At 35.6% G+C, this 25031-nt stretch overlaps 3 protein-coding genes and 1 pseudogene across 4 annotated transcripts; 3 read left to right on the forward strand and 1 right to left on the reverse strand.

Moving 5' to 3' along the window:
• The first annotated feature begins 3005 nt into the window (after nucleotides 1-3005).
• Nucleotides 3006-8591, forward strand: LOC129317706 (ATP-dependent zinc metalloprotease FTSH 4, mitochondrial). The gene is made up of 7 exons (XM_054962063.1): nucleotides 3006-3160; nucleotides 4011-4098; nucleotides 4407-4670; nucleotides 5857-6093; nucleotides 6178-6302; nucleotides 6761-7237; nucleotides 7351-8591. Exons 1-7 carry the CDS (start codon nucleotides 3134-3136, stop codon nucleotides 8266-8268), a joined length of 2136 nt encoding a protein of 711 aa, XP_054818038.1. The 5' UTR covers nucleotides 3006-3133; the 3' UTR covers nucleotides 8269-8591.
• A 1558-nt stretch (nucleotides 8592-10149) lies between these two features.
• Nucleotides 10150-14574, forward strand: LOC129318842 (putative uncharacterized protein YDL057W). Of its 2 annotated transcripts, none has more exons than XM_054963815.1 (7): nucleotides 10150-10442; nucleotides 11119-11237; nucleotides 11713-11795; nucleotides 12532-12653; nucleotides 13352-13516; nucleotides 13876-13969; nucleotides 14057-14574. In XM_054963815.1, the coding sequence occupies exons 1-7, from the start codon at nucleotides 10397-10399 to the stop codon at nucleotides 14301-14303; spliced, it is 876 nt and encodes a 291-aa protein (XP_054819790.1). In that variant the 5' UTR covers nucleotides 10150-10396; the 3' UTR covers nucleotides 14304-14574. The 2 variants fall into 2 exon arrangements, with proteins under 2 accessions (XP_054819790.1, XP_054819791.1); XM_054963816.1 differs by having other exon boundaries at nucleotides 11119-11190.
• Nucleotides 14575-16666: 2092 nt separating this feature from the next.
• Nucleotides 16667-18581, forward strand: LOC129317564 (acyl-lipid (9-3)-desaturase-like). The gene has a single exon (XM_054961873.1). The coding sequence runs from the start codon at nucleotides 16988-16990 to the stop codon at nucleotides 18329-18331; it is 1344 nt and encodes a 447-aa protein (XP_054817848.1). The 5' UTR covers nucleotides 16667-16987; the 3' UTR covers nucleotides 18332-18581.
• Nucleotides 18582-22161: 3580 nt separating this feature from the next.
• LOC129318684 (NDR1/HIN1-like protein 6) lies at nucleotides 22162-23410 on the reverse strand (annotated as a pseudogene).
• Nucleotides 23411-25031: the final 1621 nt, after the last annotated feature.

Raw genomic sequence — 25031 nt, forward strand, 5'->3', positions numbered from 1 at the left:
ATAAACTATAGTCATGCTTTCACACATACATACACGTGCAATTAGTTATATTTAGTGAAATCCTTGTTTTTTAAACCAATTTCCTACTTCACATGAGCTTTAAAACCACCCATGCATCCACATTCTTATTTACAATTATATTTACATAATTGCTCGTTTAAAAATCCTCATATATGCTTTAACAAGTTCATACATAGAGTAAGTTATCCAATTACTTTAATCATTTATTACAAAAGGGGGCTACCCGTAGCACTCCAACTGTCTCTTCAACCTTAAAGAGATCTTAAATGATAGTAACTTACAATATCAAGCACTATATGTCAATTCTTTTAACTTGACATAAGTACTTATTAGTTAAATTTAATTAAATTTAGCTACTCAAGCCCCTAACTTTTATTGTTAAGCTATTCAAAGTTTCAACCAACTCTTTTTATCTTCATTTAGTGCCCATAGAGGTAAATCACTTTTTTTTTTCTTCTCTAACTTTAAAACCCTAAACTCTATGCCAGCATTTGTCCAACCTCTTTCAATCCAACACTCAAGCTTTATAAAATCATTTATTCAAGATAAAGAAACTTAAATCAAGCTTTTAAAGTTACATGCAAGCCCTTAGGCATGGACCCAAAACTTAACCAACTTAAAACCCAACTACCCATTATTTAGAAATCAAGAAGATGACAAGCTAGTGAGGTAGAAGAGGGAGTTAAGGAGCTTACCCGAGTGTTTAATGGTTCAAAATAGCTCTCAAGCTTTTTAAAATTAGAGGCATAACATATATAGATCCAGTCTTTCTCCTTTGAGCTTTGTAACTTCTCCTAATTTCATATGATTTTTCAAGCCGATTTCATGTCTTTATGCTGCTAGAAATGTGCCATGCACCGCGGCATATACACAGCCAAATTAATGGAAAAGTTGACAGCACAAATAATGGAAATAATATTTACTCTGGATAAATAACAAGCTATTTGAGTCTTGGCAGCAATTAATTTGTGATTAGCAACAAAACATTTTTAATTTAACAGTACTGAAAAACTAATAACACGTGTTTAATGAAACAAGTGTTCGTCTTGTATAAACAACAAGTCATTCGGATTTTGACAACAATCAATTCGTAACTAACAGCAACACATTCAAACTTTAATAAGATAGAAAATCTAACATCACGTGTTAAATGTAATAAGCATCCACTTGACATAAACAAAAAGTCATTTGAGTTTTGGTAATAATTAATTTGTAACTGACAACACATTTAGAAGTTAGCAACAAATTTTTGTTTAGTTGTTTCTCTTTCATTAAGAGGAGCAATTAAGTCATTTTTCATAAAAAAATATTTTCAATTAAGAACTAAGGGGTGCAGCGAAAAACTTGAATCTCAAAGTTCTTCTTTAATATAAAATACCTCAAGTGATATTTTTCTTTTCTTTCTTTCTTTGTTTTTTTCTTTTTTGGCAATTTGGCTGTGGGACTTACGCAAACCACACAAGACATAACTTATAATGTAGCATTGTTAAATGTGTTAAAAATTCTTGAATTTAATATTTAATTATTTATCAAATTGTTTCAACATTTGAAATTTTACAAATCACGCTTTTCAATTATACTCCTATATGTTATCTTTTTATTTTTAATCGCGTAACTTAAGGTTTAATATTTTGTTAAGAAAATCAAATTATACATAATATATATATATATATATTTATATATATATAATTCATGTACTTTCCAATTATTATACATCTAAACTTACTTTTAAATTATATTCTTAAAAAAATTTAATTATTCATTTGTGTTTTTTAGAGAATATCCAAACATGAATTATCATGTAATGACTAACTTTTACCCAAGTCTCTAACTTTAGAGTAAAAACTTTATCTTATCATGAGTTTATTTTTATAACTTTTAGGCCAAGCACCTTAAATATGTTTGGCTCACTGCTTAAGCTTGCTATGAAAATCTTAGTACAATGTTTTTTTCATCAAGGTTAAAGGATAAAATTATCTTAAAAGTGTTTTTTGCCACATATAATTAATATTTTTTACTTTTGATTGAATGAAATACTGTCAAGGAAGTTTAAAAAAATGCACAATTTTGCCCTGTGGTATGTTTGCTCTGCTCTAACCGTTAGTTGAAAATTTTTGATTAGGATTGAAAAGTAATTTTGCCCTGGAAGCTTTTCCAAACAATCAATTAATATCCTAAACTTTAATTAATATAATATTTTTAGGTTATCAATGCTTAAATCAAAAGAAAAATCTTGCAACTCATTATCAATGTTTACAAATATTTTGTATTTCTTGATTTTGACAAGAGGTATTACCTGAAAATGCTTAGGTTCAAAACCAACTTTACTCCTGAACAATAAATCCCTAGACTTTTTCTTGAGTAAAGTATGAACTTGCTCTTATTTTGTTCATGAACAAGTTCAAGCATGTGTCCACGAGCTAGTTTCTGCTTGCACTAGCTTACCATGTGCAAATGGATATTTGTTTAGCTCGCCCATTGACAACATATACTAACTTGGACTCTGACTTAGTATCTCTTAGTATAATTTAACCTATAATATTCTTTTATTTTGGATTATAAAGGGTCATTGAGTCATTCTCCTAACACAGAAGTTGATAATTAAAAAATACACTATGTCAATCAAAACACATGATATTAATTATTCTTTTAAAAAAATCTTTGAAGGCAAAATTGTCTTTAACTCCGCAAAATTACAATTTATGTTGATCAAATATTAATATCAAAGGATGACATTGTATTAATTTTAAAATTTCTGGGATAACACCACGCCAATTGAAAATTAATGATACCAATTCTACGTGACAAATAATTTTCAAAGAAAAATTTAGCCTTTCGCCCTTTTCGCCATCCACTTTTGGCTTTTGAAACTTTTTCGAATCTTTCATGACTTCTTATTTCCCGTCAAGGTATTTTCAGTGACCTTAGTAAAAAATAAAAAATAAAAAATAAATTCCGGGAAGGGCTGAGGAGGGGACATCAGGAGCGCTGTTCGGGTAAAACGGTCTGATTTCAGAACAGGATATTTCATTTTCCTCAGCTCCTCCCTCTATTTTCTTACACGACTCGTGTCAACTCATACGACCGACCTCTTTTGGTGTCTCGCGGAGATATGGCCTGGAGGCATTTGATTTCGCAGGTCAGTCTATTCCTCTCTTACGTTCGCACCCCATTAATCCTGATACCATCAATGTTTCACATAGATTTAGAGCTTTCTGTTTTACAGGAACCCTAGTTCTGTTATTTCCAGGATTTTGTGTGTGTGCATATTTTATCCTTCAATTTTTTCTATGTTCATATGGAACTTAAATGGATAATGGGTGAAGAAGCGAAATCGACGCTGGAGGGGGAAAATCGTGGGAGAAAAGGATAAGGAAAGAAAATAGATACATCAAGAAGCAATCTTTAGATGTTTAGGTTTCTTCTCCCGTGCTTATCCTGTCGAGCGATGAAACAAAAAGGATAGTGCATGGATTAATGATTTTTGCGGGATTAACTGATCTGGTTTATTTTACTTAGAAATAAGAAATGAAGCTTCTTTGAAGGTCAAAAAGTTCTTGACTGCTGCTTATTTGCTTCTAACATTTTTCCCTCTTGATGTGCTGTGTGGGGACACAGTGTTAAGGCAGTTATTAAGGAAGGAGCCGTCAGTAATTGATGGACCTAAATTGAAATATGATGTGTCTGTGTTAGGAAGCATATGGTCTTTGAAGTGACAAACCAATAATACTAAATAGCCCAGGGTTATTGGATCAAAATGTAGAGCAGTCGCAGAAGTATTCTCGTTCTCTTTCCCTGAGACTGGATGTCAAGTTAACCGCACCATCTATAAGTTTATGAAGTGCTGAATATACTTGAATATAAGAGAGAATTATTCAGTTATTGTTAGTTAATGCTCGCGTCGGATTTATGATTTGTATTTTTTTTAAAGCTAATTACCAGTAATCAGTATCCATTTTTTAAGTTGACTTTATAATTTATCTTTACAGGTTTCACGCTATCGATCAGAATACGGACCAATTAAAAGCTTGCTTGCGAGATCCTATGTATCTGTTAACAAGTTTGAAGTTCGAGCAGGTATGTAATATTATGTCCCTGTTATGCATATAAGTATGATAATTAATCGATTCCGTCCATGCCATTTATTCACCAAAAAAGTAATTTATGTTCTTTGTCACCATATGCATTAGTCCTTCTTTATAACGCGGCGTTAGTTGCAAATTATACTGATATGGAGAATATCCTCTGAAAGTTCTTTTTGTGTATAATTTTCTAGCAGCTCGTTTAAAGTTTTAAAATTAATCGCACCAGTTTTGTCTAAATATGTGGGACTATATATATATATATATATATATCATTTTTCACTAACTTCAAATTTCTTGCAGGGAATAGGTTTTTTAGCACTCAGGAGAGATTTCGATCCAGCTATGTAGGGAATCTGGCTCGTCGAGTACGTGATGCAGATGAAGCCAGTGACCTTGCTCGTCTTAAAGAACTTCACCATCGAAATGACCCTGAAGCTGTGATTAGATTGTTTGAAAGTCAGCCAGCACTGCATACCAATCAGTCAGCACTTTCTGAGTACATTAAAGCATTAGTGAGAGTTGATCGGCTGGATGAAAGTGAATTATTGAAGACATTGCGGAGAGGTAGCCCCCCCCTTGCTATAGCCACTTTATTTCTCGTTGACACTTTATCTGCATATTCTTATACCCATTCTTATTGACTTGTATTAGTTGTCAATATTGGTTTACTGGCCAGTTAACCTTGCTCAAGGAAGATGGATTTTCTTAAGCTAACAACCAAAGATATGTTTCCCTTTCTTGTGCCTTTATTGAGAATGGTCGAATTGCCCACTCCTGCTATAGAAAGTCTTATAATTCAAAATTCAGTCACGTGCATGCAGGGTGTTGGAATTCCAAATAGAGAGTTGGGCACTTCTTACTGAAGAAATTGAGTTTTCTTGGCCGTCTCGAATGGAAAAGGTCCCAAGACATAAATTTATTTGCAGTTAATTGAGTAACTTGGGAGGCTTTTGATACACTCTCCTCTTGGCTTTGATGTCATGGATGTCAGGTGGCATACACGTGGCGTGTGTTTTAAGTTGCTTCATCCAAGATATCAGGAGGCATAGAACTACATAATTCTGAGCGTTATTATATTCCATCAATAAATCAGGGGACCTCATATTTAAGTTGCATTTTTAATGTTTCTCGATTTATAAAATACTAGTACTTATTATATTTTTTCCATGACAAATTTTAGTTGTCATATCAAACACGTGAATTTAAAGTGTCTTGTTATTTTGAAATACCAAGGAATGAGCAATGAATGTGTATCAATTGGCTCCTTACGTGGATGAGAAGCATGAAGTTTTGGTTTAAGAGTAATATCATATTTGTTTTGTGCTATGGCCCATTTGTACTGTGGCTTTGATCATCAATAATATTTTTTGGGGTACATGGTTAAGTTATGTCATCTACTCTTAATGAGATGAAGTACTTATAAACTTACTTTAGTTTGATGTACTGCCGTAAGGCTGTACCAGGATTATTGTCCTGTTCTTTTACCTATGTGGTGCTTGGACAGCTAAGATTTCCCAAGAGTGCATGGTTTAGGCGAGATAATAGAATGATGGAAGATTGCAATTGTATTCCACAACAATCTTAACTTCAGTTGTTTTTGAGTTTGAAAACTTCAAGCTTGGCATTTCAATTACATACTTCTATGAAGGATGTTATTTCTTGTCATTCTGTGATAAACATCTGGAGTCCCATATCTTTAGCAGAATTTTTGTGAACTAGATGTTATAGCCACATGCCTGTGGATTTGCAGGTATTTCTAATTCAGCGAGGGAGGAAGATAGTATTGGTGGCCTTGCTGCTTTAAAAAATGTAGGGAAGCCCACAAAAGAAGGAATTCTTGGAACTGCAAGTGCTCCAATCCATATGGTGGCTGCAGAAGGTGGAAATTTAAAAGAGCAGCTTTGGCGCACATTTAGGTCCATTGCTGTGGTCTTTCTCCTGATTTCTGGTGTGGGAGCACTTATTGAGGATAAGGGAATCAGTAAAGGTAATACTTGGTCTTTGTAACTCCTCAGATCCTGAATATCAGGTATGAGTTTGATGAAAACATTGTTCTTTGGTTTGATTGCAGGACTCGGTATGAATGAAGAGGTGCAACCTAGCATGGATTCAAGTACAAAATTTAGTGATGTAAAAGGTGTTGATGAGGCAAAAGCAGAACTGGAAGAAATTGTTTACTACCTCCGAGATCCTAAGGTAGACAACTCTGGTATAAGTCCTTTCTCTCTTGAATGCCTCACACTCAAGCTTCTTAAACTTGTATCTATAGGATACTTCTTTAACTGAAAATTTTTGTGTGCGTTCATTTTCACATGTTCTACTGGGATTGTGTTGGTTAACTTACATTCAACCTGCTGCTTATGGGGATCCAGAAACTAATTGTGAAAATTTATTCTCAAGGTTGTGCTGAGATGAGACATGCTCTTTAATCAAGAAGAAAACAGTCAAAATTATGATAATTGAATCTGGATCTTTTTGTAACTGTTCTAGTTTATTTTTCTTAAATTATGTTACCGGATGACTCATTATAATTTCTGTCTTGCACTGTGGATTTAATGTTTTGTAGTTTTATTTTATGTGCTGCTTTTCTGATCATGTGTACATACTCATGTATTTCATCACTACATATGAATGACTCTGTTTCATTGTGGCAGCGCTTTACCCGTCTTGGAGGAAAGCTTCCAAAAGGTGTTCTGCTTGTTGGGCCTCCTGGGACTGGAAAAACAATGTTGGCAAGAGCAATAGCTGGAGAGGCGGGGGTTCCTTTCTTCTCTTGCAGTGGCAGTGAATTTGAAGAGATGTTTGTTGGTGTTGGAGCACGGAGAGTTAGGGATCTTTTTGCTGCTGCGAAGAAGCGATCACCCTGTATAATTTTCATTGATGAAATAGATGCTATTGGAGGTAGCCGAAACCCAAAGGACCAGATGTATATGAAGATGACATTGAATCAATTGCTTGTTGAACTAGATGGATTCAAGCAAAACGAAGGCATTATTGTGATTGCAGCTACTAATTTTCCTGAGTCATTGGATAAGGCTTTGGTGAGACCTGGGAGGTTTGATCGCCATGTTGTTGTTCCTAATCCTGATGTAGAAGGAAGGCGGCAGATTCTTGAATCCCACATGTCCAAGGTATGATTTTCTCCTATTATTTGCTATACTTTTATATGTGGGCTGACCTGTCTTGGTATAAAAAAATCCACACTTGCTGATTTCCTGTTTGCAATTGAAATGCCTTGTAACAGGTTCTGAAGGCCGATGATGTTGATTTAATGATCATTGCAAGAGGAACACCTGGGTTTTCTGGTGCTGACCTTGCAAATTTGGTGAATGTTGCTGCTCTCAAGGCTGCGATGGATGGTGCTAAAGCTGTGAGCATGACTGACCTTGAGTATGCGAAGGACAAAATTTTGATGGGAAGTGAGCGCAAGTCAGCTGTCATAACTGAGGAATCAAGAAAGTTGACTGCTTTCCATGAGGGTGGTCATGCTCTTGTGGCTATTCATACTGATGGGGCACTTCCAGTTCACAAGGCAACGATTGTCCCAAGAGGAATGGCTCTTGGCATGGTGACTCAATTGCCTGACAAGGATGAGACCAGTCTCTCCCGCAAGCAGATGCTTGCCCGCCTCGATGTTTGCATGGGTGGTCGGGTTGCAGAAGAGCTAATATTTGGAGAAAATGAAGTTACTTCCGGTGCTTCAAGTGATCTCAAGACAGCAACTAATCTGGCCAGGGCAATGATTACTAAATACGGTATGAGCAATGAAGTGGGACTTGTCACTCACAATTATAATGACGATGGCAGAAGCATGAGCTCAGAAACTAGGCTTCTTATTGAGAAGGAGGTCAAGCTCTTTCTGGAGAGAGCTTACAACAATGCAAAAACTATTCTAACAACTCACAATAAGGAGCTTCATGCCCTTGCAAATGCTCTACTGGAACACGAGACCCTTACGGGAAGTCAAATAAAGGCAGTGCTTGCTAAAGTGAAGTCCCAGCAGCAACAGCAGCCGCATACGATTGAACAGAATAGTTCACAATCAAACCCGGTCCCACCATCATCCAACCCAGCAGCATCTGCAGCAGCAGCTGCCGCCGCCGCAGCAGCTGCAGCTACTGCAGCAGCCAAGGCTAAAGGCATTGCTCCTGTGGGATCTTAGCAAGGCAACTGTAAGAGTCTGTTTATTAATTATGGAGAGCGAAATGTGCAGATAGTTGATGTGATTCTGCCCCCGTGAGTGAATATTAATTTCGTCATGGCGGAGTCAAGTTGACTCAAAATAGTTCTTAGCCATTGTTATTTTAGCGAAGTACACGTAGAAATGTTCGCTGAATTGAATAATTCGACCAAAATAGTGAGAGAAATATGACATGTGAAGAAGTCGGTGGTGGTAATTTGGGTTGATCATCTCCGTGTGCTTCGAACTTCCAAGTATCTGCTCTAAGAAAAAAACCAACACATACTCTTTTCCAATGCTTCCAATTATTTTGTTTCAATCTGATTTTCGAGTTCGTTCGTTTGTTCTTTCGTCCATTTTTTTTTTTCGCCGCCTAGCATCGGGGATCTAGAGTGGTGTATCAAAATACCAGTCCATGCAGGATATGCAACTCGCAAGGGTTTGTTAAGATAATAATTATACGTTTTAACAAATTTATGCTCGGACAAATGATTATTCGACTCTGGAATCTAACATGAAAAATGTTATATGTTTTGGGTTGGGTGTCCTAGCTGCCGCTACCTTCTCTTCCTCTTTTTCTTTCAAAGGGCGCGGGAAATGTCATACTCTGGTGTTGGCCAGTTTGACATGGACGATGAACGTGAAGGCATTAGATGAACGCTCTATTATATGCTTTCTGTCTTTTGTTTTATGTTGTTAGTTTCTGGACTTGCTTTGTTTCTTGCCCTTTGATTTTGTTTCTAAGTGCCGTTGCTTCGGCCATTAGCCTTTTGTTTCGATGAATGAAGAATCTTTTTCTAGCAAAAAAAAAAAAAAATTACGAGGTCATGAAGGTTTTATTTGTTTCGCTTTCTACACTAATATTTGCATTTGTTGTCTAGAAAAATTATACGTTTGATCTTTATAATTTAAATATAAATTTTGTTTTGTTTCTGTATTTTCTTTTCATGAATCAAATAGTTACTCTTTGTTGTCCTTATATTTTATCTCGAGGATTAATGATCACATTTAACTTTCAATGTGAACCGGGGATCGCTGTTGTCATGATTTCATATTCTTGGAAAAATATTACAGGAATCGATGTAATAATATATTCAATGTATATATGAAGTCCATGATAAGTTGTAATACAGTATAGTATTTTTCTAGCTTCGTGCAATGTATTATCACCTTTTAGGCTGTTACCAAAAAATTTGAAAGTTTTCCTCTCGATATTTGGTGACTGGTTGATAATTTGTTGATGAAATTAATTTTATAATATATCAAGTTTAATCTTAAAATCCAATTACAAAACTGAATTACAATACAAGCATCAGTCCTTTTGTACTAAATCTTTATTTTTTAAGATATAAGGATACACTTTGTTAAGGGAGCAGCTACTAAAACTCTACCAATTAGTATGCTATTTGGCAAGATAGAAGATGTGGCGGAGCCAAAAGTTAAATAAATTTAACGAACAAACACACATGCATGCATGCACTATATAAATTTTAGAGGCTCGGGAATATGTAATATATACTCTCTCTATTTCAAATCACAGAATACTTTTAAAAAAAAAATTTTATTTTAAAATATAAGATACTTTAAATAAATTAAAATTTTATTAAATACATCAATTTTAATTTTATTTTTTTCTCTCTATAATTAATTTTCATCTATTCTATTTTTAATAGATTAAATGATAAATATTTTTAAAAAAATTATATTTTTATTTTAAAAATATAAAATTATTAAATTTATTTAATAAAAATTATTGATATATAAAATTTTATTTAAAAATATTTTATAATTTAAAATCAACGGAGTAATATGAATATAAATATTGATACATTTTGAAAACTTGGTAAGTGCTGCCAGTCACCCCTCTTCGATCAAATCATAAGGTCTACTACCCTAGGAAGTAGCTTTGTCAAGAAAGTAAAGGAGGGACATGATTTGCAACATGCAGCAGAATTGAAAATCAAATCACATAAATTTTACATTTTATATCGATGAATAATAAATTATACCGAGGCCAAAGGAAAAGAAAGCTTTACGAAAGTGGCTGCGTTTGCCCATAAACAGAAGCAACACTCAGCGGAGCTAAATATTGAAGCGGTGGTGAACGCAGATGATTTGTCCTATTCAATCTGCAGAAGAACGCTTTCGCGCGCCTGGTGAGCCATCTTTTTCAACCCTCTACTTTTTCCATTGTTGTCGCATACTTGATGCATCATTCATCGCTTAAATATCGTCGGAACCAGTGAAGATGGTTCTTCTGAAACTTATATATTGTGAATTAATTGGGGCTATTGTGGAATTAGCTAACATGTTTTATTTTAAAAAGCTAGCAAGGCAAATGATATGTTTATTTGAAGTCTGGCTTGAAAATTGAAGCCCGGTGTATTTTTACTGCCTAAAGGAAATTAGAATGATGGGGAGAGAACGAAATTGGGGAGGTAACAGAAAATGAAGTTCATGAGAGAAACCATAACAATAAAAGTTCTATAGAGTTTGTCTGAGCCAAAAGCTGAATCCAAGAATTTACAATCCCCTGGTAACCAATGCCAATGAAGTCTGAACCGATCCATGGATATTTTCATAATCCACGCGTTCAAATTCTCCAACCAATATGCCTATGCAAAGCTGATATTTTCTTAAGCTTGTTTTATATGAAATTCAGGTTTCTTACTTTATATCCTTGCTCAGTTGCTCGTGTTGACAAACGCATTTGCGGGTCTATTCTTTTATGAATGGATATAAAAATGTATAAGGCATGCACTGAAAGAAATTGACTTGATTGATTACTTTATGTCATGGACTTTTTATTCAAATACCGTGGTGCTACTGCAGGAAGGCAGAACCGAAGAGTTATAGTAGAAAACTACCACGGGGAAAAGCTTGTGGGGATTTTACACGATGCAGGTTCAACAGAGCTTGTCATTTTGTGCCATGGATTGCAATCTTCCAAGGTTGCTGGTCTTGACAAATAATGACCCCAGACTAACTACTCATGCTCCTTCAATATACATTAGAACATATCCATCAGCTATATTTAGTAGTTCCGTACACAATGGACTAATCACTAATGGTCAACAGTTAACCTGTTAGCTTGTCAGTTCATTGTTATTTGGATGCAAGATTTTCAACCCAATTTCATCATGGTGGTATTAAATATTCCAAACTATTCTCTTGAGATGTAATTTGATCTAACTTCTCTCTTTTAGCTTAAGAAATGAGATTCCTTTAGAGTCAGGAGCCAATAGCTAACAAGGCTCATTATAAATTATTTTTTAACAAACAGAATATTTTTTTGATATTTAGATGTTTATGTGAGATTTATGTTTTCAACTTCTTTTGTTGTTATATATTCATATATCTTTACAAGCATGCAACATGTTGAAACTGGTTATTCTGGACTAAAGGGTCAGATGACATGATTTCTAGGAAAGAATTCCCATGGTGAACCTTGCTACTGCTCTGGAAAATGATGGAATTAGTGCCTTCCGCTTTGACTTTTCTGGAAATGGGTATGATCTTCTGCAAATGAAAGTATATTAAATGAGTGAATTGCTAGTTTGTTCAAGGTTGTGATGATTTTGTGGCTAGTTTGATACTTTGGATTATTTACACTCAAATTTTTTTTGGGTTATTCAGAAATAGATTTTAGAATGTCATGGCGACAAGAGTATCCAGTGATTGTTGTGCAAATGTTTTATCAATATAATTGTAACAAGATCACAACTTTTGTTCTATCACCAAAATAGAGAGTAATTTTTAATGCCATTTTTAGACAGGTAGTGGAAAACTATAGAGAATAGTTAATGAATTTATTGAAAGAGATCTTTTGGCCAACAATTTATACAAAGATTTGATGGTTGATAGAGCACAATGACGTCATGCAATCTAGATAGCCAACTCCACCAAGTGAGATAAGGCTGGCTGTTATTGTTGTTTCATAAAATGTTCTTTCAATGCAGTCTCAATGTCCTGTCATGGTAGTAGGGTATACAGATCAAGGCACCAAATCTTCTCTTCCATTCTTGGCTTCTTTGTTTTCCTCCTAATTATAGCTGGCATTGAAAGCAATGAATTCAAAATAGAAACGGAAGGGACTGGCTCTGTCAAAAAAATAAATGAAGTGGTGATTCTTCTTACATGGTGACCCTGAAGTGTACCTCTTGCTTGATAAAATACTGAACATTGAACTATAGCAATTTGATATAGATTTGGGTCATAACAGAGATGACCAACGCTGTCTTCCAGGGAAAGTGAAGGTTCATTTAGGTATGGCAATTACTATAGGGAAGCTGATGACCTGCGAGCTGTAGTGCAACACTTCAGGGAGGAGAAATACATGATCACCGCAATTTTGGGTCACAGTAAAGGTCAGATTACAAATATGCTCGATTCTCTAATTGGGTTCATACTCATGGAATATCAGTCAATGACATGAGGAATATTTTAGCAGTGGTTTGATATACATTGTTTTCCATCCTAGCTCTTGCCTTATTTAACTTATTTGGCTACAATTATTTTACTTAATTTTAGTTATCAATAATGAAACTCCCATGAAAAAAGGATGTTTAAATATATAGGTTACCATAAAAGTAAAATTCCTTTGCACTCAATAAAATTAATTCTGTTCCTGGACAATCTTTTATGAAAGACACGTTCTTACCCAGAAGGCCTGTAAAAATGTGCAGAGAGAGAGAGAGAGAGAGAGAGAGAGAGTTAGGTTGTTAGATCTGTATGTGGTTTTGGAGAGAGCGTATGATGGGGCTCTTGGGAAATTCAATATGCAGGTAAAACTGAAAGAAAGTTGTCTGAAATGTTTTTCACATGTAAATCTTAGAGATGCAAATATTTATTGGAAAAGAGTAGGATAATCGAAGAGCATAAAAAGCTGGGTTACATGTTACCTGTTTGAACTGATGAGATATGTTTTTGCAATTTTAGCTGAGAATGCAATCTTGGATGAAGTGTAATGGTAACAGAACCTTGAGATCTTCTTGAGAATGCGAAACAGCTTACCCTCTACTATTTGAACAACTTATTTACGGTGGTTCTGTAATGGTGTTTGCAGGGGCTAATGTGGCACTTTTATATGCCTCAAAATATAAGGATGTTGATATTATTGTCAATATTTCTGGCCGGTTTAATCTGGTGAAAGGCATAGAAGGTCGCTTGGGAAAAAATTTCATGCAAAGAATCAAGCGAGATGGATTTATTGATGCTAAGAATGCAAGAGGTGAGCTTTCCGATGCAATTAATCTCTGAATGCTGCCTATCTATAAGTGCTATTGTAATGGCAGCATGTCTTGGTCAATGTTCTCTTGTTACATTGTTTAGTTGTTTTCATGAATTGTTTGAGTGGATTTCAAAATTCTGGTGATCTACGGTCTTGGTATAATATGTAGACATGTCTTGGTCAGCTTATTGCCTTATTGTTGTCTATCCCGTGGATACTTGTGCCATCATTTTGGGTTATGTGGTGAACAATACTGAAGACTTCTGTATTTTATTATTTAGTCATTGCCTGAAGTTTTATTTGCCTATTGTCCGTCAACATGGAATAGCCTTGTTAACAAATCCCTTATCTTCTGATAGGGAAAATTATCTATCGTGTCACAAAGGAAAGTTTGATGGACCGCTTATCAACTATTACCCATACTTCATGTCTATTAATTCCTCAAACTTGCAGGTGAGGCCGAAGGTTATCATTCCTACTAATAACATAATAAAAATATTGGTTTCATCAACTTTTACTGATAACTTTGCTAATGCTTAGGGTGTTGACGGTTCATGGATCCAAGGATCCCATAGTACCAGCGGAAGATGCTTTAGATTTTGCCAAGTTCATATCCAATCATGAACTGCGCATTATAGAAGGAGCTGATCATGAATACACTTGTCATCAAGACGAGTTGATCCGCATAGTTTTAGAATTCATCAAGACTCGTCGTGATAGAGACGGAGATGCATGTAAGCAGGCACCACTTGGAACTGTAGATAAAACTCGTCCTTCACGATTGTAGTTATAGCGGCCAGTAAAAAGCAGCTGTTGGGTTGGAAAAAATTGACAGATCTCACACCAATTATCGTGTTTTGCGTTATCATTAGCGCTCCTTCAACATTTGCGACTGTTGAGAACAGCTGTATCAATCCTAGTTATTGCCATGTTCGAAGTCGCTGTTATTTCACCTTTGTAGAAGTTTTACAGGCAGCTGAGCTTACTGTAAATTTTCATTGGTTTAGAGAAAAGTAATATTGAAGAAGCATCATCAATGAAATTTTAATTTTATTAAAGTGTTTTATATTTGGGAATGTTAGATCTTCCTTCAAAGTGTTTTATAATTTAGGATTAAGAGAGTAATATTTGTACATAGGTATAGACACCTATATGCACATTTTGACATCTTAGCTTGAGATGAATCTAAGTATGATTTAGTTTTTGAATGATTAACTCTTCATTTATAAATGATTATTCAGATATAAAAATTTCATGCACATAGGAATGTCATGAAAGGATTTCAAGTTGACGCAATTCATAAAAGATGTTAAGTAATAACTAAGCATTCTTTTAAGCATTCTTTTTAAAATACTTCCTTTGCCCCTATATATACGTTCCTTTCATTTTAAATTATAAAATATTTTTAAATAAAATTTTATATATCAATAAAATTTATTATATACATTTTATTACTTTAATTTTTTAAGATAAAAATATAAGCTTTTAAAAATACTTTTCATTTAATACTCCATTGGTAAAAGGATATTAAAGAAAGAGAATAAATTGAAGGATAATATTGAAAAAGTATCAATGAAATTTTATTTTTATCAAAATGCCTTATATTTTAAAACGTTGAATCTTTCCTAAAAGTATATTATAATTTGGAATGGAGGGAGTATTTTTTATTAATTTATTTTATCCTTAAATATAAGTATCATGATATTTTTAAGTAATTAAATAATTTTATCATTGTCTTGAAAAAAAGAAAGAAATATTAATATGTATATTTTTACCCACAACCACCATGATATTAATTAATATTATTAAGGATAAAATTAAAAAATTATTATGATTTTAATTAAATAACAAATTTTTATTAATATGTAAGATTAAGTTAAAAATATATTTTAATATATAAATATATATAGATGGATGGAGCAGTGTACAACTCAATCGGAAACAATTGCTTAGCTGGAAGAAGGCAAGATAGTTTGCTCGTGGAGGCTTTAGCATCTCATTTCGGCATATTCTGCAGCTTTGGATTATTAATAAGTTCTTCGACCTTGTGCCAAATATGAAATTGTGAGCTAAAAGTTACGTTAGTTGTGACTACATGAAGTATGCAATTTTCATTAGTAGCTGTACTACATCGAGTAGTTGAATTATTGTAACGTATTATATCTCTGCACTTTCTTCACATGTTCCCAGTTCCCTATCGTCGTAAATAAGCACCAAAAGTAGGTAAAAGACGTCAAATTTGTTATATAGTAATTTTTTTTTTTAAAAAAATAGCAATTGCTTTTCACTTGAAGTTGGAAACTACTATCTCCTCAATTGTGCTAGTGTAAACCGGAGCATCTGCATTCAATCCACTTTGCTCTGGTGGACAGGATATCCTATATTTCAGGCGACAGCCTGTTACAGCTAATAAAATGAAATAACGAAACAATAATAATGTCCCTTTTTGGGCACCTGTGCAATTACATGGTTCTGTTTGTCACCATTGTCGAAGATACATCTGTAGCAGTCACGGTCCTAATCTTATCCCTCGCCTGTCTATCGTAGCAGTGAAAGGTCTCTTCAATTCTCTCTTTATTTTTTTTCATTTCTTTCATCTTAATCATTTATATTATTTTATTAAATAAATTTTTTAAAATTATAAAATTGATGAATGATTGATATAAGAGAAGTAGAAAAAAATGAAAAGAAAGAAGTGAAGAAGTTCCTCTATACTATCGTAGCAATCTTTTTTATTGAAAATCTTCAATCCCTTGATCGTCAGCTTGGTGACCCGGCCAGCCTCATGATTGTAGTCAAAATATTCGACAATGAAAGATAATAGTACACTATTCTTTCGCTTATTTCTGCCAACCACAATAATATTAATATAAAAATATAAAAAATAAAAATATATAAAGTTTTAAATATGATCGTATATAAAAAAAAAAATAATATTATAAAAAATAATTTTAAAAATATTTTTTAAATATTGCTTTAAAAACCACACCATAATTTATAATAGAGACCAAATATGAGATTGGAGAGAGTACGTCGGAAGCCGAACCCGCCTTTAAGCAATGCATGATCTTTTTTTTTTTGGGGGGGGGGGGGCGATTAAATATTGTTGCTCTATATAGAAACTTTAGCCGCTTGATTGAACCACACAGAGCCGTACCATTGTTGTTTAAACCTTGGTGCTGCTATCTGTGGCGTTGATTGGATCAACGTCTGAATATGCATCACAAACAAGCATACAAGCACACAGCTCTGCTCCCATCGACACTCGCTTTTTCCCTTCAATCCGCGTATCACTGCAAAATAAAAGCAGCCACTCACTGATTTCTGCAACCAAATACCCATTCCTAGTCCATAACTCTCTGATAAGAGAAACTCATGCTGTCATACACTCCCAAGTAGGTGTCTATCTACCACACAAGGCTTCTTTCTTGATACTGCCAGATCTTTCTTTGTTTCTTCATTTCTGCCGCAATGGGGGACACGAGGAAGTACATTTCACAGCAAGACCTTAGAAAGCATAACAAAAGAGGAGATCTATGGATCTCCATACAGGGCAAGGTCTACGACGTCTCCGATTGGGCAAATCACCACCCAGGAGGTGAGCTTCCACTCTTCAATCTCGCTGGCCAGGACGTCACTGACGCTTTCGTAGCTTACCATCCCGCCACTGCATGGCAATACATGGACAACTTGTTCACCGGATATTACCTCCAGGACTACTCCGTCTCCGAGGTATCCAAGGATTACCGGAGGCTTGTGTCGGAATTCTCCAAGATGGGTCTATTCGAAAGCAAAGGTCACGGCGTGTTCTTCGCTCTCTCCTTCATAGCATTTCTGTTTTCCGTGAGCGTTTATGGTGTCTTGTGCTGTACCAACCCGTGGGTTCACTTGGGTTGTGGTGGCTTAATGGGGTTCTTGTGGATTCAGAGTGGATGGATTGGACATGACTCAGGGCATTATCAGATAATGTCAAGCAAGGGTTTCAATCGTTTTGCCCAGATCCTTACTGGGAATTGCCTCGCAGGGATCAGTATTGGGTGGTGGAAGTGGGACCACAATGCCCATCACATTGCCTGTAATAGTCTTGATTTCGATCCTGACCTTCAGCATATGCCATTGTTTGCAGTGTCTTCCAAATTTTTCGATTCGCTTACTTCGCATTTCTACGAGAGAAAGTTGAATTTTGATTCTGTGGCCAGATTCTTGGTTAGCTATCAGCATTGGACATTTTATCCTGTAATGTGCTTTGCTAGATTGAACTTGTTCGCCCAATCATTCGTCTTACTCTTATCCAAGAGGAAGGTACCCTACAGAGGGCAGGAGATTCTGGGGCTGCTTGTTTTCTGGATATGGTATCCCATACTGGTTTCTTGCTTACCCAATTGGGGTGAAAGAATAATGTTCGTCATTGCTAGCTTCTGTGTCACGGGAATACAACACGTTCAGTTCTGCTTGAATCATTTCTCGTCCAGTGTATATATGGGGCCACCAAGCTCCAGAGATTGGTTTGAGAAGCAGACTGGTGGGACGCTGGATGTTAAGTGTTCACCTTGGATGGACTGGTTTCATGGTGGATTACAATTTCAGGTGGAGCACCATCTGTTTCCGAGGCTGCCCAGATGTCAGTTGAGGAAAATCTCGCCTTTGGTTAAGGAACTCTGCAAAAGGCACAATTTGCCATACAACTGCGTCTCCTTCTGGAAAGCCAATGCACTAACAATTCAGACACTGAGGAATGCAGCCTTGGAGGCTCGCAATCCATCTAACCCTATTCCGAAAAATTTAGTTTGGGAAGCTGTCAATACCCATGGATGAATTTAATGGAATCACTGCAAAACATTTCACCTGCAGGTGGCACTCATGTGTTTTGCTTCTCCACTTTCATGCTTCATTTACTGTCAGTTTTGGTATACTTATGTAATTATGTTGCCGTGGATCTCTCTGAATAATCGATTGTGATGTGTTTGGCTTTGCGTCCAAGGTTCATTTCATTTTCAATGAGACACCAAGGGATGTAATATCTGTTACATTCAAATTCACTGAAAGATATTCTATTTGCTGGTTTTATGCTTGTTGCTCCGCCTAGTTTATTCAATCATTGGCAGTTGTCACGGCAGAAGGTTTGCAAGTTGTTCCACGTATCGCGAGATTGAGAACAAATCTTTGAGGTTTTCATATTTGGTTTGCTGCCATTGCATTGCAGTGCGATAAGGTGGCAAATTGAATTTGTCATTCTTTTATTTTCTCTCTGTATAAGACAGCATTCAGTCAAGAGTAACATCATCTTTCGAAGAATTGTGTCTCTAAGATAGATTCTTGAGTGAGGATGTTTTATGTTATGGATATAAAGCCGCAACTTTCTGTTTGACATTTTAAACCAACCTGCAATTAGCCAGACGTGTGTTTTGAAAATATTCCACTATTGCATTTCCTCCAGGCAAGTTAGCTCCCTTACAGCAGATTGTATGCATGTATCTATTGTCTGTTGAATTGGATTGTCCAAATCTTATGGAAGCAACTTAACATTCAGCTACTGACGGGAAGAAATTAAGCGATTGAAGCTGATATATAGGTGTGTGGATGTTCTTGCTGATGATAGCGTGATTAGCCCTAAGGTCTTCATATCTGGGATTGTATTATTTCCTTTGTTAGTCTGTAGTTTATTAGGTCGGATCTGATGCAAAGTAGCATGTTTGACCTCGAGGTCCAGGATTCAATGAGTTTGGTTCTATTTCCATGCGCTTCGTTTCATATTAATATTCCAAAAGAAAGATGGCAATGCATCTTTTTGAAAAAGGATAGAAGATGTTAAAGAGGAAATAGCGCGACAACCCTATTTATTGATTGAAAAATTAACTAAGAATATGCTAATTCAAATTCAGTGACCGTTGTTCGAATGTTGTAATATAATATCTATCATAACATGAATTCATCTTTAAAAAAAAATCAGCTAGTCGAGTGAGGGAGTGAGGTCAACTGGTCAAAAATTGGAAAGGATCCAACATTATTCTAAATTTTAAAATAATAATTAAAATACTAAAACTAGTCCAATCCCGTACCAGTACAGGATCAGGCCTTGCGGGTCATCTTCACTTGTAAAGTTGCATCGAATCAAGTCATTGAACCGAAAGCAGGATGCTGCTCGGCCTGGTTCATGAGTGAAGGCGCCGATCCAGACTGAAGCTAGTTTAACCCTCATGGGTTGTCTTGGGCAAACATGAAACGGAAATTTCGAGCTAATTAAACGGGCTAAAATGGACTGCCACTTTGATCTGTTAGAATATGAATTTTCAGAAAAAGAACATTCTGCAAAAAGTTTAACCAGCAACAGGAAAAATCTGAGAAACCTTCACATGAAACAAGGGGGGCTTGGATTAAACTGTGATGCTGAGCGGTGTGTGATCAGCTAGTTGTCTCAGTGCCCTCGCGTTTCAGTTTTCCATCCGATGTTCAGCCCACAAGTTCTAACCTTGATATGGCTGGGGTATTGGAGGGAGCTTCATCATGCACTCCCTCCGTTCTTATTTACAAGAGAAAGTATTTTTTTAGTTTGTTTTTTATATAAATAAAATTACATTTTTAATAAATATTTATTATAAATTTTTTAAAATACTTTTCATAATTTCATTATTCATTGTTATAAGAAATAATTAATGAAGACTTTATTAACATTAATAAATAATAGTTTAGTTTAATTTTTTTATTTTCAAATATAATTAATATAGTAAATTAATTTTTTAAAATTGTGTAATATAATTTTATTCTACAAATAAAAAGGGAGGAAGTATTGGTGTCTCTTGAAAAAAGAAAAAAATACATATAAAAACCAGTAGAGAACAGCTTGTAAAGCCCCCCCTCTTGGGCGGATACGGGACCGTCTTCATGTGGTCAATAAATCTCGAGTTTAAGATCAAGTCCCTGGTTCACGTGGCCCTTGTGATTGCAGCAACGTTATGGGCAGAGCAGCTTAATTTGGAACGTGATGATCTCACCTATTTGAAACTTTCAAGTCAGTTTTGGTTTATAGAATTGATTGCAAATGAAGGTGTGGTGAAGGGACCGTGACCGGCCTAATAATGCCCAAGCTGCTGTGTTTAGTGGTTCGGTCACACACACCGCCTTGTTCAGCATTCCAACTCTTGAATTCTATTTTCGGTTGCGCGGCAGAGTAAACATGCGCCTGAAAGCTCCGATTAAGATCACGGTCTCTGATGGAGACACAAGCTCCACCCAGAACATTCCCTAATTTCAAAACTATCCCATCTGTCTATCTCTAGTGCTTCTTATCCCCATCATCTGTCTATCTCTAGTGCTTCTTATCACGTGCATGGGGCCATTCAACCCAGAAAAGCAATTACTCTCCCAATCGTCAAATCTCCTTGATTTGTTACTGCGCAAGTCAGAGGGCTTTTCTGGTTTCCAACTCTGACGAAGACCGACTTAACTGGTGAATATGGCAGTGAATGATAATCGCGCTTCTCAATGATATGTCTTATCAAACGTGGAATACCTGCCGACACATGGAAGAGGATTCTTTTCCATTCTATTCTTTTTTGGGTTGGCAGAAGAGTAAATAAACGGACAAAAACTGAGAATATTTTAATATGCGCATGAGTGTGTGTGAGATCCAACAGCTCTGCCGACCAGATCAAGACTCCGCCCCATGGAAATCTCGTGGATTCAAATCTACACTTGTCCCTACACTTGACGGTGATAAAAATATTTTAAACAGTAACTTGACTTCCCTTCCCTTGGTTGATTTACTCCCTTTGTTATTATATATAAAAAATCTTTTAAAATTTTTTTTATCTCATAAACAATTATTAACATAATTTTAATGAATAAACTATTATACTTTTATTAAATTAAAAAAATAAATATTTTTATTAATTTATATGAAAAAAATATTCATTTTTTATTTATAATAATTGAAAATAAATTAAAATATTATTATATTTTTAATTAAATAATTAAATTTTATTAATTTATATGATTCAATTAAAAACATTTTTTAGGTCGGAGGGAGTATGTACGTATATTTTTCTGAATTTATTTATTCATTTATTTTCCCGCAAGCCCCACTCCTACACTGTAGTTCTTGAGTTCTGTGAATCAAGCTTTAAAAAGCAGCTTTGAGATCAGGGCATTTAAACTATCAGAAGGTTCAAGAACTCCAGCAGACGTTTAACAGGGACAGGCTCCTAAGACATGACATGTACAATTCAGTACCTGATACTCTGCGCATTTCGTACCTCAGTTACTTCAGACATCAAATCTCAGACTCCACCGCATAACAACAATGACCCCCCCTTTCTTGAAGACGTCGTCCAGTTTTTTGCTCGTTTTCGTTGGCCTTAACTGGCCTCTCTTTCTTCCCCTTTTCCAGCGTCGTCGTCGTGTGGGAGAAGTAGACAAATATCTTTGCTAAAGGAACAAGCAAAACTAAATTCCCCTCCTTTCATCCTCAGATCTTTGTCACATTTGCCTCTAGTTGCTTGTTGCATCTTCACAGTTAGTCTCGTCATGAACTCATCCAAACCTTATCACCAAGGGAGGGAATTAACGGGTAAATAGTGAGCTGGAAAAAAAAAAAAAACAGAGCACTGCTTCGTGCTTTGATTTCGAAAGCAGAGACAACTATAAAGTTTGCATTTCTATAAAATTAAGAAATCACTTCCTGCAAGAAAACTACAATGGTATGAGAAAAAAAAGTTCTTAGAAACACTCCCGTCTGCCATAACAAGCTCGAATAACAGTTTTCTTCTGAATTCTAAATTCCCTCCTGAACACAATTTCATGGGCTCGGATGTCTTCCAAAGCTGATAAATTCCCTTTTGGGAAGATTAAGAACCGAAGTCGAATTTGTTAAAAAATGTCAAGGGAAAAAGAAGAAATAGAATCGATTAGACATTGGTCATTACAGGGGTAATGAATCGATGATCGAACAAAATCTAAAAAGAAAACTTCCAGATCTTGATTCGAAGATCCACTTTACACTCAGAGTCCGTGACCGAGGCCACCGACGGCGTCTTCCCACTGGGCACCGTACCCCTGATCCCGTCACACTCAACTCTAATCCCCACCTTCTTGCTCTTGAGCCACTCCATCTCCAGCTTCACCTTAGTGTCCATCTGAATCGTCACCGGGAAACCCTTCTTCTTTTGAGATTCGACCTGAGGCTAGTGAGCGCTTCGGTATCCAGATCCTGGGCATCGGAAAGAACAGCTCGGAGGCTGGTCTGGTTGTTCTTGTCAGATGTGAGGGCCGGCAGAGAGCCGTTGCCGACGGGGACGTTACCGGAGTAAGCGGAGACAGAGAAAGGGTCATAGGAGAAAACAAGATGGTTGTTAGGGTTTTTGGCGATGAGGGTGAGATTGAGGAGGGTGGTGAGGTGCGAGGGGGAGTCAGGAGAAGAGGTGAGGTTCAGCTTGGCAATGCGAAGATTGGTGATGGAGAATTGGGGGCGGTGAGGACGGTAGAGGACATAGAGGGAAGCACCGACAATGGCAGCGAGAAGGAGGAGGGCGAGGAGGAGGAGGATTGACCAGAAGCAGCAGCAGCAGCAGGAGAAGCGGCAGTGAGTGCGTTGGCGGCGGTGATAGTGGGATTGGGGGCGATAGAGCTGGCGGTTGGGGTTGTAGAGGTGCGACTTGACGGGGGCGGGATTGGCGTTGCCATTGGGGGCGGCGGCGGGGGCGGCGGGTTTGGAAGGAGCGAAAGGAGGTTGGTCGGTCATGGTGGGGAGGGGTAGGAAGGGAAGAAGAAAGTGGGGAGCAGAGGACGGGAAAGGGGTAATATGGAGATGGAGAGGAGGGAGGAGAGGGGGCTTTGCTTGTGTGAGGCTGACGAGAGGACATGCTTTTTTTAGACTTCCACCCCCATATCAAAAGGGATGCTTCCACCTCATCATTCTTATTTCTTGCCTTACAATATTATTTCTCTCTCTCCCACTCCCATTCCGTCATCAATTTATATAACTAGAAAAAAAATCCCCATCAAATGGCACTGGAGCTAAACTGCGAGAAAAATGCCAAACTTCATTATAAAAGCTTGTGTTCCAAGCAATGGCAACGTTAATTGAAGAGTTGGTTTCCCTCCCTCCTCTGCATCAGGCAGAGACAAATTTAAACTATTTAAATTTAATCTGAATAATTTATATTTTTAAAATAAAAAAAATATATATATATATATAAATTTAAAAGAATTTTAATAAATATGCTTATCAATTTGATTGCTCCAATTTAATGTGAATGATTTAAAATTAATATTAAAAATTTAAATTAATTTTTAAATATATTTTGGACAATGTAGATATACTCTGTATAAATGGTAAACTCATTAAAAAATTTTAATATTAAGTCTGGACCATTTGTATTAAATCTAAATTATCAGATTGATAAATATATTTATTAAAAAATTTATAATTTTTAGATAAATTTTATTTTTAAAATATAAATTAAAAATTAAATTTGAACTGTTCATATTAATCAGGATATTTAAATTTGTCTCTATCTCAATGAAAAGGCAACGGAGGCTTCCCTCAATGAAGGGAAGCTACTTCATTAATTGATAGGGATTAGTTATGTTAAGCTTAAAAATAAACTGTGAGAAATTGCTCAATGAGTATCGTTTTTTATTAAAATTATCAATTACTGTTAAATAAATGTAATTATTATTGTTTAGCTTCAATAGAGTAATTTTACCCGCAATTATTTAAATTTTAATATTTTTAATAATTTATATATAATAAATTGATAATTGATAATATCAGTAAAGCATGTGAAACTCTGAATCAATTTATGATTTAACAGAATTTATTTATTTAATTTTATTTTTTTTTATTTTTTTGGTTTAGAACCTAAAAGTGGGTTGTTTTTTTTTTATTTCTCTTCAACATCCTCATGCCTTCCATTGATGCCCTGATGTTGATTTTTTACGAGTTTGTGCGACTCTATATTGCTATTTTTTACTTAATTCCGTCATTTATTAGTAAAAGAAAAACAACCGTACTTGTTATTTTTTACATAATTAGATTACATTCAAGGTGTGTTTTGTGGTTTTTTTTTTTTTTTGGGAGGTGCGGGGGAGGGTTTATGACATGTAAGTTTGATACTCGCGGTCGGCAATAAATTGGGGGACTTCGATAATTAATCATAAATTCGCCCCTGTCATTTCATTTGTGAGTTTATGTATGCCCCTTGTTATCATATTCCCCTCGTTACGTTGCAAGCTCGGAATGGATTTATCACGGTCCAAATCTGTGATCCTTTTTATTATTTTCCCGCTATCTTCTGATTCGTAAGACAGCTATAATTAACATGCAATGCAAGAGAGCATCTAGTTGGAGAATAGTTGTTGTGAACAAGGAAGTGTTAACGGAGCAAAATTGGAAAGTTCTTTAAAAACAAAATTACTAATTAGCTTACACAATACACGAAAAAAATATGGAAAAAGTTATCCTTGTTTTCAGGAATTTAAATCCATTATTGATCATGAAAAAATATTATCACGTCAT

The sequence above is a fragment of the Prosopis cineraria genome, unplaced genomic scaffold, assembly GCF_029017545.1.
Source record: "Prosopis cineraria cultivar Desert tree isolate PC_DT_omini unplaced genomic scaffold, ASM2901754v1 PC8, whole genome shotgun sequence".
Taxonomy (NCBI): domain Eukaryota; kingdom Viridiplantae; phylum Streptophyta; class Magnoliopsida; order Fabales; family Fabaceae; genus Prosopis; species Prosopis cineraria.